Here is a 21,030-nt window from a genome sequence, read left to right as displayed (position 1 = left end):
AAATTCCCAGTTCAAAAGACTAGACAAAGAATAACAATTAAAACAAAAGAAAGCACAAAATGGGAAATAAGAATAAAAACAAGAATTAACAAGGTAGATAACAGAAAAACAGAAGATCTAAGCAATAAATCAAAATAAATTTTTAAAAAAATTAACAACTACAAAAAGACCAGCTAACTTAAATAAACCAAAATACTCAAATACACAACGTAATAAATGATGAGGAAAATAGCATTTAAACAGAAAAAAATTTTTAATCATAAGGAATTACCTTGCAGAGGTAAGGCAAAATGCCCAAATACAAAAAATAATAAACAATGAGGAAAATAGCATTTAAATAGAAAAAAAATAAATGAATCACAAGGAACTACTTTACAGACTTCTTGGCAAATAAATTTCAAAATACAGATGAAATGAACAATACACTAGAAAAATACTGTTTACCAAAATTAAACCTGTAAGAAATATAAAGTTTCAATTGATGGATTTCTGTTGAAATGAAGTTATCAATTAGCCACTCAAAAAAGCACCACACTCAGATGATTTCACAAATCTGACAAAACTTCAAAGGGCAGATAGTCCCAATTCTCCACAAATTATTTGGGAACATCAAAAATAAAGAAAAACTTATACTTCTCTTTATGAAGTAAAGATAATGATACCTAAACTTGATAAACACATACAGATAAGAAAAACGAAGTCACATATGAATATCAATGTAAAAGTATTTACTGTATTTTTCGGACTATAAGACGCACCCCCCCCTCAAATTTGGGAGGAAAATGGGGGTATGTCTTATAGTCCAAATGTAGCTTTCCTGGCTCACTAAAGGATTTCTGCTTTAAAGGATGTTATTAAATATTTTACCACATTTTTTGCTTCAAAATTTTTTTTCCTATTTTCCTCCTCTAAAACCTAGGTGCATCCTATGGTCCGAAAAATACAGTATTTTAAATAGTGAACAGAATGCCACACCACATTAAGAAAATGATACACCAGGGCTAACTGACATTTATTCCAGAAACGCAAGATTAGTTCCTTCATTATGTCCACACATGATAAAAAAGCCTTCAATAAAATTCAGTATTCATTCCTGGAAAAAAAAAAAAAAGAACTGACAGACCCTGTCTTAACATGAAAAAATATATGCACTTTAGCCCTAGGGCTAGCATACTTCTTACCTGGGAAACATTAGAGATATTTACTCTAAAATCAGGAAAAAAACAGGGATGTATGCCATCTCCACTACTAATCAGTATTTTACTGGTGGTAAAGGCCATCAAATAGATAGGACACAGGAAAAGGAAGAATTAGAAAACTAAAACTTTTTATTTAGACATGATACGATAGTATATCTGATAAACTCAGGAGAATCAATGCTAAAATTAACTCATAAAGAACTGAGTAAAGTAGTAGCATATAAAATTTAAAAAATTCATACTATCTAAAGTAATCTAGATTCACAGTAATCTCTATCAAAATTCCAATGGCACTGTTCCTAGAAATAGAAAAAAACAATGCTAAAATTTGTAGGTAGCCATAAAGACCCCTAATAGCCAAAGTGACCTTGAGAAAGAAGAAAAAGTTAAATGCATCATGTTTCCTGATTTTAAACTATATTACAAAGCTGCAGTTATCAAAACCATTTGGGGCTGACATAAAAATAGACAGATCAATGGAACAGAATAAAAGCCCAGAAATAAACCCACACATGTTAAGGTCCATTAATTTATGATAAAAGAGCTAAGAATATATGGGGAGTCTCTTTAATAAATGCTGTTGAGAAAACTAGATAGCCAGATGCAAGGGAGTGAAACTGGACCTCTATTTTACAACATACACAAAAATCAACTTGGAATGGATTAAAGACATGAATGTAAGACCTATAACCATAAAATTCCTAGAAAAAAAACAAAACAAAACAGGAGGTAATCTCCTTGACTTCAGCTTTTGCAATAATTTTGACACAAAAAACAAAGGCAATAAAGTCAAAAGTCAAATTAACAAAATGAAAAGGTAACCTTACTGAATAGGATAAAATAATGCAAGTCATATACCAAAAAAGAGGTTAATATATAAAATATATAAAACCCTTATACAACTCAATACCAAAACAAACAAACAAACAATCCAATTAAAAAATAGGCAGAGGATCCGAACATATATTGTTTCAAAGAAAAGATACAAATGGCCAATAGGTACATGAAAAGATGCTTAATATCACTAATCACCAGGAAAGTGCAAATCAAAACCACAGTAAGATATATCCACTCACACCTGTTAGAATGGCTATCGTTAGAAAGACAAAAGATTACCAGTGTTGGTAACGATGTGAGGAAAAGGGAACCCTTACACAACAATCCCACTTCTGGGTATATATTCAAAGGAAATGAAAACAGGATCTCAAAGCAATATCTGCACTCCCATATTTATTGCAGCACTATTCACAACAGCCGGGATATGGAAAAAACTTAAGTATTGTCAACAGATAAACGGATAAGGAAGATGTGGAACACACACACACAAAAACAGAAAATAGAATGTTATTCAGCCAAGAAAGAACACAATCCTGCCATTTGCAACAACATGTATGGATCCTGAGGGCATGATGTTAAGTGAAATAAGTAAGACAGAGAAAGATAAATATTGTACAGTATCACTTATATGTGGAATCTAAAAAAAGCCAAACTCAGAAACTGAGACTAGACTGGTGGTGTACTGGGGGCTGAGGAATGGGGGAAATTGGGTCAAAGAGTACAAACTTCCACTTATAAGATGCATACGTTCTGAGGATCCAATGTACAGCGTGTTGATATAATAGTTATTAGCATTCCTCTGTATACATACTTGAAAGTTTCTAAGAGAGATCTTAAATGTTGTTGCCACAAAAATAAAAAATGGTGATTACGTGATGTGATAGAAGTGTTAGCTAAGACTATGGTGGTAATGATTCTGCAGTATATAAGTGTATCAAATCAATACATTGTACACTTTAAAACTTACATAACATCAAATGTCAATTATATCCCAATAAAGCTGGGGAAAAAGTAAAATATATGTAGACTTCTGTAGACTTCACATATAGAAACAATAACTATTTAGATATTAAAATGGTAGAGAAAACCTCATTTATAATAGCAGTAAAAAAGCTAAAATACTTTGGAATAAAGTTAGCAGGAAATGAGTAAAATTTATGAGGAAAACTTTAAAACATTCCTGAACATTAAAAAACTAGGGTAAATGGAAAACCATCCCTTTACTTTTAGAACAATTCAACATGATAAAGATGTCTGTTCTCCTTAACTTATAAGTTTAATAAAATCCTAATATCAACACCAACAAGTTTTTTAAATGAATCTAAATTAATTAATACCAAAGTTTATGTGAAAAAATAAACAGTTCACAGGAAAAGACTAGCCAGGAAAATATTGAAAAAGAAAAGCTAAAAATGAAAGGGGGAGCTAGGTCCATCCAACATTAAAATATAAAGTTTCTGTAAGTGCGGCACTGGTGCATAAATAGTCAAGCAGATCAGTGGAATGGACATAAAGTCAAGAAAAAGACCCAGGTACTAATGGAATTTAGTATATTATACAATAAAAGGAGCATCACAACTGGGATAAAGATGAACTTTTTAATAAATGGTGATGCAACAGGCAATTGGGGGGAAAAAGGTCCATAACTCATATCATAACCAAGAAGAAATCTAGATGGTAAAAGGAGGCCCAATGGTGATAGAAGGAGACTTGACTTGGGGTGGTGAACATACTACACAATATACAAATGATGTGTTATAGAGTTGTACCCCTAAAACCTACATAATTTTATTAACCAATGTCATTCCAAAAAAACTCAATAAAAAAAGAATAAATCCAAATCCATAAAAGACCTAAATGTAAAAAACCAATCAGGTATACAGAAAACACATCAGTGTATTCCTCTATATCATCTAGATGCAAGAAAACTATTTCTCTACATTCTAAATATAAGGAAAAATGCAACAAAAGAAGAATGATAAATATGACCACAAAAAACAAAAAAATCTTTTGTATAGCCAACACAATAAAGTCAGAAGACAACTGAAAAACTAAGAGAAAATATTTGCTATGTGTACATGTATCACAGCTAAAGGACTAACATATCTAGTACCTCTTAAAACTTGAAGAAAAAAAAGATGGAAAACCCAAAAGATATGAAGGAAAAGTTTACACACAAAAAAGAATAATGGTCCTCAAACACATGAAAAGATGGTCAGCCTCACTTATAAGAAAAAGAAATAAAAACTGAAACTACACAAAAGTACAATATTTCACCTATGATACTGGCAAACATTTAAAAGTGACAACACATTCTACTGGTGAGTCAGTAAGGAAACAGGCTTCTCATACATTACTGACAGGAATTTGGCAATTTCTAACAAAACAACAAGCATTTACTGTTTTTAAAATTGATTTTAGAGAGAGGAAGGTGGGGAGAGAATGAGTGAGAGAGAGAAACGATCTAGTGTTCCAATTACTTATGCATTCATTGGTTGTTTCTTTTTTTTAAATCCTCACCTGAGGATATGTTTTTATTGATTTTAGTGAGGGAGGGGAAAGGAGGAAGGGAGAGGGAGGGAGAGAGGGAGAGAGAGAAAGAGAGGCAGAGAGAGACAGAGGCACAGCAATGTCAGAGAAACATCCATCAGCTGCCTCCAGACACATTCCCCGACAAGGGATTGAACCCATAACCTTTCAGCTTAAGGGACTGTGCTCCAACCAAGCCACCTGGCCAGGGCAAGCTGGTTGCTGCTTGTATGTGCCCTGACAGGAGACTGGACGACAACCTTGGCATATAGGGACAATGCTCTAACTTACTGAGCCACTAGGCCAGGGCCAAATATTTACCTTTTGGTCCAGCAATCCTACTTTGAGAAGTTTACCATGAACATACAACCATACAAAAATATTCATGCACAAGGTTAATAATAGCAGCCTTTTAGTAACTGCAAAATATTGATGGTATTATTAATGTCCATACCTAGGAGATAGGCTAAAAAAAATTATGATACATCCACACAACGAAGTACTAAGCCACTATAAAAAATGAGTGAGATTACTATTAATCAATAAAGAGTGATTTCCAAGATAGATTAGTAAACAAAAACAAAAAAGCAAAGTGTAGGAGTACCTACAGTATGCCATACGATTTAACTACTGCTTTGTTTACAAAGAAACAAAGGAAAGCTAAACCACCAAAACAATAGGGCTGGTAACCTAGAGAGTGGTGAGGAACAAGACAGAAGGGAAAGAGGCGGGAGATACTTCTGCGTACACCTTTCAGTATAGTGCTGTCTTCTGCAATAACAAATAAGTAACTAAAATTTTTAAACTTTGGGGGAATAAAAAACTTACAATGAAATATAAACAGAAACAAATAAACTAACTCTTCAAGGAAACCAACCACAATGAATTGGGGAGGAGAACTACATATCCCCAGAGTAAAGATAAAAAGAACTATGCAAATATTGAACTCTAGTTTATCAGTTTGTTTTTCACAGAGGTATGTACCAGCAATTCTGAAACTACCTTCTGCATGTTCTACAACTAAGGAAATAAGTAAACATACCTCACATAACAGTAGTTTTCTCACTGCTGCAAAAGTGACATGATACACATCATGACGTAAGTAGATCATAAAAATTATTGATATATTAAAAAGCATAATCTCCCAATTCTCTAATTTACCCAGGGTACCTCCATCAAACTTCACACATCGGACTCCCCTCCTCCTGCCATCCCCCAGAACATGCCTCATCTTTCCTTTATTTTTAACACCTGTAAAAACCAAGTTTTCTCTCTTTGACTTTCTATGACTAAAATCATTTGTTTCTATTAAAAAGCACACAGATAATTAACAACACACTTGCAGATTTAAAGTCATATAGTACTTTTTCTATGGAAAATTCGTTACTTTCATCTTCTCTATTTAAAGTAAAGCCTGGATTAACTAAACTGTTCAAAGAATGAGTTGTTCAATTTTCTTATTAAACCAAGATTTAGAAACTCAGTTTAAACATTTTGAAAAATAAATTCCTAAAATATATTTTCCAAAGTAATATAGCACATAGGATATAGGACATGGATAATGTTATTTTCTAAAAATTTAGGACTTTTCAGTGTTTCCAGATTATTTAGTTATTGTAGTTAAATGCAGAAGTGTCCCTGAAAGAGGCTGAGAAGCTGCTGTTTTGAATAAGCTCTGAAGTTGTTTCCTCATGTACAAAATAAAGGTATTGCCCTGCATGACAGCCTGACAAAGTCAGAAAACTCAGGTTACTGAACACCACGCTGGATAGTTTGTTGTTGACTACACATTACTGCCATTACTTTTAAGGTCTTCCTTGCATTGCAAAGGAAAAGAAATTAACTTTCCCAGATTTCCCTCTGGAGGCCGTTGTAGGTACACAGTTGGGCAGATGAAGCAGCTTCCAGGTGGGTGGTTTCTTGACAACCACCCATTCTGTCACAACAAACCTACAGAGTTCTTAAGATTTCCAGTGAATTCTGAGAAATCAACCAACTTCAATGCTTCAGGCTGAAATAATTACTGAGAGCCTCCCTAATTCCCTGAACCCTTCCAAAAATTATATAAGCCTTTAATTCCCTATGTTAAAATCCTATTGCTTGGAATTCACTGGCTTCTGTTTTCCTAATCAAACTCTTATTACTGGTAACTGATTCTGGGTATGTGAAAATACTCTATAAACTGAAAAACACATACAAAAGCATGGATTATTATTTCTATTCCCACTGATAGGAAATTTCAATTGAAGTGGTTTTCTGGTAATCAGCCTCCTTTTAGACAAATCAATAAATCCAAAATAAAGCTTTCCTTGTACAAATCAATAAAACTTTTCCTTACTACAAAAACCAGCTCTCTACCTAACTTCACTCTCCAATTACTGATCCAATCAATCAAGGCATGCTATACTAAGCAAGGCATTAAACTAGGTACCAAGAGATTCCCCATGTAAGAGTTTATAATAGATGAGCATAAAAAAGACATGATATTCATAATATAACTGTTACATACTAGGAGCCACCATGTGATAGTGGGTAAGAGAAAGGAGGGATTAAATTTGACTTGGAAGTGAAAAAGTAAAAATCAAATAAGGATTTAATGAAGAAGAAAATTAAAAATCAAGGTAAAAATCAAAAGGATTTAAGCAAGAAGAGAATTTAAAGGTTTCAGGTAACTTAAGCACGCTCAACAAAACAACGCTAGCCACTCAGGGATATGTATAGAGAACAAAGGCATGTACTACAGAGCAGCTTATTCCTGGAGAATACACTAAGGAAAGAAGACTGAGTCCAAATAATAGAAGGTCAGGAAAGCTAAACATCTGGACTGTATTACTATTATCCAACTTCAGATTCATAGAGAGATTTATAAAATTTTATGCGTAGATAATAAAACCAGACTGCTAATATACTCCCATGACTTGAACCTAATAATACAAGATCTAAGCAGAGAAAAGAAGCTGATCTTACTGAATTCCCGTTTTTATCCTAATGCCCTTCTGCTCAAAAACTTTCGATAACTTTTGAATGCCTACTTTTATCAAGTCCCTCAATACCATGGTCCCCATCCTATTCAACCATATTTTCAACCATTGCCCAAAATATACAGCTCTTTCCAGTTCGGCTATTTTCTGTATTACTGGCCCTTGAGCATAGCAAGGAAACAAGATTATCTCTCTCTCTCCCTCTTCTTATAAAGCCACCAGCCCCACTGGATTAGGGCCCTACCCTATGACTTCATTTAACCCTAATTACCCCCAAAAAGACCTTTTCTCCAAATATAGTTATCCTGGGTACTGGAGCTTCAACGTACAAATTTAGGGAGGGACACATTTACTCCATATCACACAGGGTTATTTCTGAGGCTAGACCTTAAGAGATCTTGCATATTTACTCTTGCTAATACCTCTTGAAATACTTCCTCCATCATTTGAAAAAGCCCAGCCTGGCCTACTGGAGGATGAGAAGCCACAGAAGAACTAAAGCACCGCAGACAATAACCAACAGCCAGCACCAAATGGCAGAGTGGGGCCACACTGGACCATCTAGTTCCAGTCAAGCTATCAGGTAACTACAGAAGTGACCCAAATGAGAATAGCAAAAGAACTGCCAGCTGAGCTCAGTCAAAATTATAAAATCATGGGAAAATAAGTGCCTGTTGCTTTAGGTTAAGTAAATTTGGGAACTGTGTGTTATAAAGCAATAAATATCTGATATGGCATACCTTCTTGTTCTGCTCTTTGACCGAGATCTCTGAACTCTATAGGACTTCCCTCGACCCCTTGAACGACTTCGACTTCGTTTTCTTCTAGAGCCATAAGAAGAGCTACTGCTTGATCGATGCCTGCGTCTGAAATAAAATATAGTCAAATATCATTGCTATTAAAAAAAAAGTGTAGAGCATTAAGGACAAATCATCCAGATTCTTAAAAATGTCTCATTTTTACTGCCTTACACCTTCCTAAAAGCAAAGAGAGACAAAATGTTACTCCTCTTGAACAGATGACTGATTTCATAATTTAGTGATTGAATCAGCTACAAATTAAGATATTAGGGGTGTTAAGTAGTATACAACCCTTCCAAATAGTATCAGATAATATCGTAGAATATAAGTACTGTACTAGTAGACAATATATGAGTAGAACTACATACTAGTAAAACTACTAGTAGAACTACATACTAGTATACTACTTGTCTACAGAGAATAGACAAAGAAGGGAAACACTGAACTCATGGGCTGGGCCTGGGAGAAAGAAAACCACCTCTGGGTTGGGACTCAACCCTCATAAATATTTAACTACTAAAACAAAAAGGTTTTACCCAGAAAAATTAAAAGTACAAAATTTTAAGAACTCTCAATTAGAGAATGTCATCTCATTACTATATAAGTAAAAATTATGAAAAGCACCTTCTATCATAAGAATGTGAGCGAGGCTGAAGATCTCTGGACCAAGATCTTGACTTTGACCTTGATTTCCTTCCACCTTTCCTTCGGCTATATGTCCTACTATCTGAAGAACTACTTGAAGATGACCGTCTACGGTGTTTCTTTTTTCTCTTGCTTCTGCTTTCTTCTTCGGTATCCGATGAACGACGTCCCATTTCTACAAGTTTAAATTCAAAGAAAATTATTACTAAAATATGGCACCATAGATGAAATTTAATATAGTAATTTTTTTAACTTTATAAAAATTTTTAAAGTCTTAAAGTAGAATTTTAAATGTACCTGGCTTCTTGACAGAAGTATGAGAAATAGCTCTATTACAGTCTTCTAAGATATCAACTGTTTTTATAATTTATGAACAACTTAAATTTGTCCTAAATTTTTTCAAATGTCTCTCAAAGGAATCAATCCTGAGGACAGCTCAGTATAACAATTTTCTTACATTTTAATACCATATGATCTCACCTTTAACTGGAACATAATCAACAAAAGAAAAAAGCAAACAAAATATAACCAGACACATTGAAATTAAGAACATTGTAACAACAGGCACAGGGGAGTGGGGAGGGGATAGTGGGGAGAGGGGTCTATAGGAGCTACTATAAAGGACACAAGGACAAAATCAAGGGGGAGGGTAGAGGTGGGGGAGGGAGGTGGGACTGGCTGGGGTGGGGTGGAGGGAAGGGGAGAAAATGCAGACAATTGTAACTGAATAAAAATAAATAAATTAATTAAAAAATAAAATAAAATAAAACAACAGTCTTACTAGGCTTATGCTTAACTTAGAAAAAACAATTATAAACTAAAAAAAAGTTATATCAATCATTAATTATGTAATATTTTGCTTTGATAAGAACTACCTAATCATTCATTTAAATATTCCCTAAAGATAAAACATATTTCACTATCTTTTAGACTTACATTTTTCTAACTGAAAATTCTAAATGTTTAAATGGGTAAGAACTCATTAGTCGTCAACAAAGTAAAAAATGAAATAATATACTATCATCATTTAACTTGTGAAATTTGGGAGAGGAAATGTTAACTTAAGTACCAAAGTTGATGAGGTTATAGTGAAGTCAGTCAACTCTTCATACCGCTAGTATCTACATAAAGTGGTGGAAAAATCCTTCCAGAAAGCAACTAACAATTTACATAAATTATCGTAAAAAATGATGATGCTTTTTTGACAAAGCCATTCTAAGAAAGTATTTGAAAAGTTTTTCTTAAAAAAAAAGACAATCACAAAGACATCCATTATACCATTATTAAAACTATATCTATAGAGACAATTTAAAAATATGTACTTATGAATACGGGCAAAAATAAAAACTGATAATATTTAAGTAATGAAACTGGGAAATTTTTTAAACTATTTTCTATATGGTTATGGTAATATCTGTACATTTAGCATACAAAAAGAAAAAACATACAGAAGTAAAACATAAGGTTTTTATATTTAGGAGTTACCTTAGCTAATAAGAAACTCATCTTACTTTAAAGTAAGCCTTTAGATCCTCATCTTCAATGTTATTTTTTTTACTGACAGTTATTAGCTATCTTTCAATTTCATATAAAAGCAAGATCCATCCTTTGTAGTGGTTAAGATTTAAGTGGTTAATGGATCAGATAAACAAAAATCTCTCACTTTCCTTTAATATTCATTCAAAATAAGTTAAATACCATTACTTTAAACAAAGCAATATGTTAAATTACAGTACAATTTTCAGAACCATCAAGGGAACTTTCCCTTCCCTGACTGCAATTGAAAACTGCTGTTAGGATTCAATTCAAAACTTTACGCTCTTTACCTAGAGCCAGAATTAGACTTTAATACAGTTCGGAACCTCCGAGATGTTCACATTCCCACCATTTCACAATTCAACAAAACATTGGGAGGGGATGATTTTGAAACTTTCAACAAATCACTAGCATATCTAAGCCAGTTTACTCATTGGAAAATGAAACTGCGCTGAATAAAAGATCACCATGATCCTTTCCAGCTTCAAAATACTACAATTATGAAATTATAGCTTTACTTAGTATATATGTACATACACTTAAACATGTGTATATAATACTCACATGGGTATCCATATATCCATTATATATAACCGTGGTAGTGTGTGTGTGTATGTGTGTGTATTTATTTCCATCACGGAATTTGTACATAATCGAGTGATAATGGTCATCTAAGTGTTCGTATTTCCTGGATTTTTCTTCCACTGTTGTTTTCACTTTTAAGCAGTTAATTTTCTTTACCCACACACAACCATTTAACATGAACTTTTATGTTCTCATTATCTTGTTAAAAATACTAAAATGAGACTATAAGGATAAAAACAGTATAAATTCACAAGGATACAGAGACTACAGGAGAAGACAAGATTCATCAACAAATTTTTAGCAAATGAAAAGCAGATGGAGAATTTAGAGCTAAGAGAGCTGAACATCAAGCAACTGCAGAGAATTCCAACGGAGAAGGCCAATTACATAGCAAAAATCAGAAAGGATCTGAAATTTAAGACACATTACCACAGTGGGTACAACAAGGCATGGAACTAAAGAACAAGGGAACTGATTAAAAGTGTATAAAGGGAGTAATCTCCCAGGCCCTCTTCCCCATTCAACCCAGACAAGTGACTACTCATCCCCAGTCCCAGGAGAGGTGATATACTTGGGGAAAATGATGGGACAATAAAGCACCAGGTCCCAGGGCACAGTAAGAGGACAGAGAGATGCTAAATTTTAAAAAGTTAAAGGAATTACATGAAAGTCTACAGCTAATGCTAAATACTATAGCCCTCTGTGTGCCTGGATCCAAGATTTCTGGCAGAGGATTCATCTAGGCAAAAACTGAACAGTACCTAAAAAGATATACTGTAAGTATTTCAAGGTACCCCCCCAAAAACAGCCAGGCTCTCACTCTGTCACCCTATTAACTACCCCCCAGTTAGTAAGTCCAAACCTTAAAATTTTTTCTGTAAACTATCTTTCTCTTAAATTTTAGTGATTATACAAAAAAAAGGATAACCAATCACACAATGAAAACCTTCGTAAGAGACAGAAACCGAAACAGAAGGAAAAAAGGCAGCTCATAGTAAACCAGGAACATGCAGAAGAAAACTTCAAGGGAAAATATCAGTTTTTTCCTCAAAAACATATTAAGTACATGATCCAGGAAACAACAATAGGAGGAACATCCATACAACAGGAGAAAAAGCTTGAAATTTAAACAAATGGTGATTTGTAAAAAAAAAAACAATAGGATCAGATGGTAAGTTCAAATGACTCACAGAAAGTATATGGTAAGAAAAAGATTAAAAATAGGAGGTAAAATCCCTGAGGCAAAGAATTTAAAAAGACATACACCAGACATATCTCATAGAAATTCAGACACCAGGAATATAAAGAAGATCCCAGAAGCTTCTATAGAGAAAAAATGGGGAAATCACAATAAAAGGCATTGAACCTCTAAACAGCAATATAGAAAAACAATGGTGACTTGCCTTCAAAATTCTAAGTGAAAATGCTTCTCAACCTAGAATCCATACCCAGCCCAATCATTGATCTAACATGAAATCAGAATAAAGACATTTTCAAGTATGCAAAATCTCAAAATTATACCTCACACTCCACCAAAAGCAAGCAGTAAACCAACGAAGACAAGCCAGATTGAAAGAAGTACTCTAACAGTAGAGACAGGTAAAACACCCCAGGACGGTAGCAGTCCTCCATACAAGGGATAGATCAGTGAATGAGACAAAAATCCTTGCCATCAAGAAGTTTTCGTGCTAGTATAAAAGCAGTCCTCAAAAAGGGGTCAGTATACCCGAGGATCCCTAGGGCCCTTCAGGGGATCCAAGAGGTCAAAACTATTCTCACTATAATACCAAAGTATGATTTACCTTTCCACTGTGCTGACTTTTGTACTGATGATGTAAAGGCAATAACAGTAGGCAAAACTGCTGGTGCTTTAGCAGTTTTAAGGCAATGACACCAAACTGTACTAGCAGTCACTGCATTCTTCATAGCAATAGTCTAAAAAAATGGGGGGTGGAGACAGTTCACTTGTTCCCTTAAGAATGTCCTTGATGAAGCAGCAAAAATCATTAATTTTATTAAATTTCAACCATGGAGCACACATCTTTTAATATTCTGTGATAAAATGGGAAATACATGTAACTACTTCTACATACTCAAGAATGATGGTTATCTTGAAAAAAGGCATCTGTGCAACTGAATTGCAAGTTGAACTAGCTGCTTTTATCATGAAATACAATTTTTATTTTGATGAACTGTGATTACTCAGACTTGTGTATTTGGTAGACATTTTCTCCAAATGAACGGGGTCTTTCACTCACTTCAAGGAAAACTGACATTATATGTTGTCAATGATAAAATTTGAGTTCTCACGCCAAAATTAGAATTTTGGATAACTTGTATCTGCTACCATGAGACTGAGAGCTTCCCAGTACTTAAAAGGTGTCTCTGATGAGATCAGTGGTGATATTAACAAATGTGATTTTTTAAAATATTTTATGATGAAGGGTATCAATATTTGGAAGATATGCATAACTCAAAGAACACGTATTTTCCAGCCGGTCAATGCATGATGTCACAGAACCATGTATGGGTAAAAAATCCACTCAGAGTGCAAGACAAACTTAAGATTTTAATGTAATGCACTATGAAAAGGTCACTGAAATGGTTTCAAACACCACATCACAACCAATCTTTAACAAACCACTGCTTGTCAACTTTTGGTGTAATATCAAAGACATCTGAAAAGGCCATTAAAATATTTCTCCCTGAAACTAATATATTATTGTGTGTTAAATATACCTAAATAAAAAAATACTCTTCCACCTAGACTAGTGTGGCTCAGTGGACTGGGCATCATCCCACAAACACTGGTTCAAGTCCTGGTCAGAGTACATTTTTAGGTTGCAGGGCAGGTCTCCAGCTGCGGGCACGTGAAAGGCAACCGATCAGTGTTTCTCACTCACATCCATGTTTCTCTCCCTCTATTTCTCCCTCCCTTCCCCTCTCTCTAAAAATAAATAAATCTCAAAAAAGAGAAAATACTTTTCCAATACTGTATACGTGTGACCACAACTTTTCTTCATATACCTCAATCCAAACAATTCATCATACTAGTCTGAATGAAGCAGATAAAAGAATGCAACTGTCTTCTATTAAGCCAGACAGTAGAGATTTGCAAAAATTGAAAATAATGCTACTTTTTGCACTAAGAATGTTTTGTTTTGAAAAATACTTTTTATATCAAATTTGTTATTTGTGTTACCATACAATGAGTTTATTATTGTTGTTTTTAAGTGGATCAATATCTCAAAATTTTGTTTTAATTACTACTAAGGCAATATTTATAGATATAGCCCATATAGATAAAAGTTCTCACGGTCTCAATATTTTTAAGAATGTAGAGACTCTAAAACTAAAAAGTTTGAGAACCACTGCTCTAAGGTAGCTTACAGTCATTTCCACTCTCCGTTTTTGTCCAGCATTATTAAATCCCTATGGAAGACATGAAGAAGTAGAAAAAAAGAAACAAACACATATCTAATTATGTATCTTGTTGGTGATCAAGAAAAGAGAAAATGGGGGGAGGTTGGTATAAATTTTTATTTGTTTTAATTTGAAACAACGTAATTCACCCATAATAGATAACTACATTTAACTGAGAGTAGTTGATGGGAGATACAAAATCCTTCCTCATAGGAGTCAAGTAAAACAAGGCTGAAAAACCAGTCACAAAACTATAAATATTTTTTATAGTTTTTTATAGTTTTTTTAATGATGTATTTACATTTCAGAAAAATTACACTGAAGTACTAATTAATCTCAGTAAGACAAAGCAAAAAGCCACTGTATTTTTTTATTACAGTTAACTTCAAATATCTATTCAGAAAAGGAAGTCCAAATTTCTTTATTAACTTCAAGTATTTTTTCATAAAAGGAAGCAAACACTAAGAGCAAATCAGAAGTAGATCTAAAACTTGTCTTCTCTATCAATGACAGGTACTGAACTCTTTCTTATTCACTAACCAAGGTATACTCATATACTTACCTCTGGGTTTCCATAATGTTCCTAGCATGTACATGAATATATTTGCTCATTCAAGTCATGGTAGTCAACTTACATTTCACACTCCTAGTAAGAAAGAACTGTTTATATTTAACTCCAGGGGTAAGGTGAGACACGTTAACAGCTCCTTCTGGTAAGAGCAATGATGAATGAGCACAGATTTTTAGGAGTACCACAAGCTAACAATTTTTCAATCAATGTGTACGCAGAGAAGACATAGGGACAGAACTCCTACAGCTCTTGGTTTTCTGTTCCCACCCTAGTCTCTAGTATGTACTGGTTTAGTCTCATGGTTTCGAACCTTACCCAACTACTTCTACTACAGAACCGAAGCCAAGACAGATAATGACGACAGTAGGACATTAACTTACAAAAACATCTTATTGCAAAGCTTAGGTGACTGATGGAAGATATGGAGCCAAGATGTGATCATTCAGAAAAGAGCTCAAAGGCATGCATAAGTAGTTCTTTTGTCCGGTTATTAATAAAGGTATAAGAAATAGTAATCTTTTTCAGAAAACAGGCAGTTAAAGAAAACAAAGATCCCCAGAGAACATGACAACCTATAATTATTTCTCCACTACTCATTCATTAGTATTATCAAACTATAACTTTTTTTGATCTTGGACACTTAGCCAAAAAAAGGAAAAAGAGTGGTCATTTCAATGGAAAAATGGGGTTAATACCATTTAGCATAAGATATCCACAAAGATGTACAGAACCATGCAAAATCAGTAAAAGAACTGAGGTAAAATTTTGTTCTGGTTAGTATAACCAGAACAAAGCAAAACTCAAAAGAGATGGTTGTCAAAACACTTTTCCCATAACAACTAAAAATTTACAGAGGAGCGTACCTTTTTCTTAAAAGCTTATTGGTGATGGGACTTTTCCCCAATGGTTTGAAAATGAAAGCAGAAAATATATCTAGACATCTAATATAACAAATTCACTACATACGTTTTCCAACTCAAAACACAACTCTTTCCTGAGACCGACCAAGTTAGTAAGGCAACTAACAGGTGCCCGCTGCCTTGATGTTCTTCGGTTTCAAACATTTTTAGCCCTCTTATTGAAGAACGTACAATAATAAAGTGCTACCACTGAGCAGGAAATCTTTGCCTGCAAAGAAAGTGAATATTTATAGACTCTAAGGCTACAGGGGCTCTTAAAAGATACCCAGTTTCCCAACAAGGTAGCAGCTGTATCACCTGCTCCAGACCTTAAACCTGAGAACTCTTGTGTATCTCCTTCACTTAGAGCTTTTGTGTCTAAGCGCAAAGATGACAACTTGAATACTTTTTTGTGACAATACCAGACATTTGAATTTATTTAGCTATCTAGGACCTGTTTAGTTGATTCACAAACAGGTTACTAATTCTGACGATGCAGAAGGAAGGAAGGAAGGGAGGGAGGGAGGGAGGGAGGAAATTATTTGGCCTACAGTGTGCATTTAAAGATATATAATCTCTGAGACAGAAATTAAGTTAAAGTTGACCTAAAATCAAGAGCAGCCAACATGTGTAATAGTGCATTATAACCTCTCATCAAAGTAAACAGAGTTTAAGGGTAGCCACGTGCTCTTGGTAAGCCCACAAGGCCACAAGTCCTGAAGTCAGGGAAACTGAATGCTTACAGCGATTATGTTAAGGAAGGAAAGTCTATTTCACCCTGCACCGTCTCTCCTCTCAGCAAGCCAGTGGGAGCAAGGAGTGATGGGGGGGGGGGGGGGGGGGAGAGGAGCTGGAAGGAAAGATGTATCTTAAGTACAGACAGCAGAGTGGGTGCGGCAGGGTGCACGAGATTGCGATCTTTCTCCCAGCACCTTACCTAGGGCTACTGGCAAAGCACCCCCGCACTTACTGCAAGTCCCGCCCCAAAACCCCAAAGCGGCGATCAATCGAGGTGGGGTAGGATTGGGGATGAGCGGGGAGGGAGAGGAAGCCCACCACCTCCAGACGGTGGGCTTAGCCAGAGGCCTGCGAGCTCGCACCAATCTAGGACCTACCACCACCCTAAAGGACCCAGGGCCGACCTCGAGGGTCAGAAAAGTCCAGGTGCGAGACGCATGCGCACTGAGCAGCGCCTCATGCCTCAGGACCACCGCCCACCCCCCTGCCGCTTCCCAGACACTCAGCGCCAGGCCCCGCGCCGCGTTACTCCAGAGCAGGGCCTCAGAACACCGCGGCCGCGGGTGCCTCCTCCCAGGCCCCGATCCGGGCATCATTTGACTCCCTGCCTTCGGGATCACATCCCCCCTCGACTTGCAAGCGCCACAAACCTGCAAACGTTTCTTCAAATTGTGGTGCTGCCGGCGTCCTCCGAACTTGCTTCAGTTTAAGCTCACCGCCTTCCTGGTTCCAGCGCCAGGCAGCGTCAGCCGAGCTTTCGAATGCATCGATGGAGGCTGCCAGGCGTTAGGAATGCCGAGGGAATAGATTGTCACGCCGCCAATTTTTTGTTTGGTGTTGGTTTTGCTTGCTTGCTTGCTTATTTGATTTCCTTATAACCAAAAAGCAATAAAGGTGGGGACTGAAGAGTGTTATTGCCTTAGTAATCGTCGTTATCGTCACAGATAATCAGCAAACAAGTCTGCATCGTAGGAAGTTATGTTTAAAACACCCCCACGTAGCAAAATTGGTTATCTCAAGCTGGGGGAGGAGGAAACTCGCCCAACAATAATAAATCATGCGAGTATGTCTGTGTAGAGTCGTGTGTGATTAAAATGTAATGATTTATTTGCAAAAATGCATTAAAAGTCGGTGTTTCTTCTGCCCTGAAGGTGAAGGCACTCAGGTTGGGTGCAAATTAATTTCTCACATTAAAGTAACTGGTTAGTAGAGTAGTGGGAGAAGGCTGCCCGAGGCAGGGAGAGATTTCCTCTGAAAGAGAAATTATTAGGTTTTTGTTGTTATTTACACCAATAGAAATTAAAGCGACTCAGCATTTTCTGTAACTCATACTACATTATTTATCTATCCCTGCATAAACATCATTTTTTCCCCTTATTTACTGTAAGTACGTAAAGATATTGAGGTGAAAAAAAAATAAACTGTTGGCCGTGGTTTGGGTTGACTGTGAGATCCAATTCATTCACAACTGCTAGATACCCAGGCTACAGTTTTCTGCAGATATTTGAGATGGTGAAAATCAGCTCTAGAAATATATTTGTCATAAATGACTGTACCTTGAATAATCAGTTTTGAGGGACCATTTTGAAACGTAAATACAACACTACATGTTTATTTTAAATAATTCAAGAACTGGGGGTACCCTCGGGGTCCTGAATTTTATTGGAACTTGTGTATCTGTCTGCAGGCTGTCAACTGAGCTTTACTATCATTTTTTTTTCTTTTTACCAAAACGCACTTTGAAATATCCTGTTTCCGGAAAACATTTACAACTTAACGAACCAACATAATTAGAACTTCATGAGCATTTATTTGCATATGATTTCAAAACCTTGTTGTTGTAGTTTTTAAACTAGATTTCCCTTAGGCCAGGGGAATTCGTGGTCAGACATAGCAAATCTCTCATAACTCCATCTGATATCAACACCACTATTCCTAAATATACAAAGAGCCAATGTGCCAGGAAATTTTATCTGGTGTGAATCACTATGATTGTCTAAACCTTCCCTGATTACCTTTAAAGTGGTCATCTTTCCCTCAAGCTCAGTAGATGGAATTTGATATCGGACTTAGAAGTCATGGCAAAAAAGTAGCTAGTGAGTCTCTTGACCCCTTACTGGAATTCTGAAGTGGTTATTTTGGAGCTGTTTGTGAAGAGTATTTAGCACCTCAGTTTGAGAGTTCTTTCTGGTCATTCTGCTAAGTAACCTTAAAAACAGATTTCATAAAGGATTAAAGTTTTATGTGTAGTCCCCTCTGGTAAAATCAAAATTAAAGTGGTTACAAATAGTAACCTTAGGTAAAGTAAAATCATGTCCCTAAATTCATATAACTTTGGAAAGTGTGAGTTTTGAAGTCTGTTTTGTAGGGTAAATAAAATAAATAAAATAAAGCACTCATATAATTCATTATACCTAGAAGCTATTGCACTGGAAAGGTAAAGATTTTAATTATTTCTCCTAAAAGTAACAATAAGTGAAATGTTTTAAGAACAAAAGATAACTTCAGAAATAAAGAGAAAAAAGGCAAAGTAATATTTCTTAAAAGTGTGATTTCCATATTGTTTGCCAAATGTGAACATTTTAATCTAAAGAGTAGTGTAGTGTAACAGTTATGAGCAGCCTCTATTTACATATATTGTAGAAACACTAATATATTAAGTTTTAATTGTGTTCTTTTACAAATGTTTCAGGTTGCTTTGATGGAACTTCTCAAATTATGTTAACTTCGTGCTGATGCCTTAAACAATGAGTGAAAAATATGCATATCAAAGTTATGTAATTGCTTTTATTTTTACTGTGTAGTATATCCAAGAAAATGAACAAGTTACCTTTAATGAACAGTTAGCCCGTATAAACATTCAGATTTCTTGAAAATGTCCCCAAAGTTTCACTTGAAGAGGTATATTTGTTTACAAACTCAAATAATGTAACTTTCCATATGTAAATATTCTTATGTGAGATACATATGTGGCCACACTTCTCACAGCAAGCTGAATACAGGCAAATGACTCAGGAATATAGACATTCATTCTACATAACTGTTTCGATTAAAATAGTCCAGGCAGAGAGTGAGGGTCTTTTCTCCCCAAGAGCATCTCTTTTTGAATAGTACACAATAAATAAAATTAAGAGAGGCACACACTTGACCTCGATTTTTTTTCAAACTCAAAAAGGAATAATCACTTGCTTTCAAAATCGGGAAATCAACTATAGAATGTTTCCCGGGAGGCTAAGAGCGAGCTCCCGTAGTTCATTTTGGGAGGGGTCCGGATACAGGGAGATGGGATGAGTGTCCCGAAATCTCAGAGAGGGAACGAAGTCTAACTGTCCTTGATCGGGCGCTAAGGAAACACTTTAAAATGGCATCTGTCAGGGAACAGCTGCTCGGGAAATGTGTTAAATCGACCGGCCCTACGAGTGGGGCTGTCCGTAGAGGAGTCAGCGTGGGCTCCAGGACGCCAGCCGTGGGGTGAATCACCAGTCCCCCAGCGCGAAGAGGTCGCTGAGGACCCGGGCTCAGCTCCGGCTGCAGGCCGGGAAGCCTCTAAAGGAGCCGCAGAGGACCCTGACTCCGGGCAGGTCGGAAGCCAGGACGCCGCGCTGCGAGGTGTAGGTGGGGTGAGGCCGGCAGCGGGGCTGAGAATTGCAAAGCCGGGTCAGGGGGCGGGACCGGGCTGCGGGACGCGGGGCCGCGGAGCGGCCCGCAGCAGCTCCGCGGCCCCCCGGCGCGGGCGGAGGACGTGGGCGCCGCCGCGGAGTCGGGAGCCGGGACTCACGCCGGCGGCCGCGCACTTGTCAGTTTCCCCTTGGCCACGCCCCGGCGCAGTGGGTCCAGCGCCCCGGTGTTTAACTAAGTCTTGACACCAACGCAAAATCCACGCCTAATTAAATTAATTAGGGATTCTTGTCAATCTAGGATTAATGGCCAAGTGCGCAGGCGGCCGGGGCTATCTGAAAACCAGGACGGTCTGGGACCTGCCTCCTCTTCCCGCCCCCTCGCGGCCCCCTTCGCTGCCCTCGCACTCCGGAGCCAGCCTGCTCCGACTGTGGATTAATCAGTCTCCGTCTCTCTCCCTCTCTCCCTCTCTCTCTCTCTCTCCCTCTCTCTCTCTCTCTCCCTCTCTCTCTCTCTCTCCCTCTGTCCCCCCCTCGCCCCCTCTCCCCCTCCCCTCCCTCGCCCCCTCTCGCGCTCTCCCCCTAACCCCTACTTCTCCACCCCCGCCCCCAGGTAGCGTCGCGGGTGCTTCCCAGGAAGGGGCTCCCTCGGAGTTGCGAAGGGAGGTAA

The 21,030-nt window shown here is 36.7% G+C and overlaps 1 protein-coding gene across 2 annotated transcripts in view; it reads right to left on the bottom strand.

Annotated features, from left to right (window-relative positions):
• RSRC1 (arginine and serine rich coiled-coil 1) overlaps positions 1–21,030 on the bottom strand; it is a 315,530-nt gene that overhangs the window by 293,862 nt on the left and 638 nt on the right. Inside the window, exons 1-3 of one of the 2 annotated variants that reach the window (XM_024563047.4) lie at positions 17,394–17,487; positions 8,971–9,166; positions 8,287–8,412 (exon numbers count right to left, since the gene is read on the bottom strand). In XM_024563047.4, the coding sequence (XP_024418815.2) occupies positions 8,287–8,412; positions 8,971–9,164 (320 nt within the window). In that variant the 5' untranslated portion in view covers positions 9,165–9,166; positions 17,394–17,487. Of the gene's footprint in view, positions 1–8,286; positions 8,413–8,970; positions 9,167–17,393; positions 17,488–21,030 lie in introns of those variants that run through there. The other variant, XM_045197288.3, reaches the window with a different exon arrangement.

The sequence above is a fragment of the Desmodus rotundus genome, chromosome 2 (assembly GCF_022682495.2).
Source record: "Desmodus rotundus isolate HL8 chromosome 2, HLdesRot8A.1, whole genome shotgun sequence".
NCBI lineage: Eukaryota > Metazoa > Chordata > Mammalia > Chiroptera > Phyllostomidae > Desmodus > Desmodus rotundus.
This window is presented reverse-complemented; position numbering and strand designations above follow the sequence as displayed.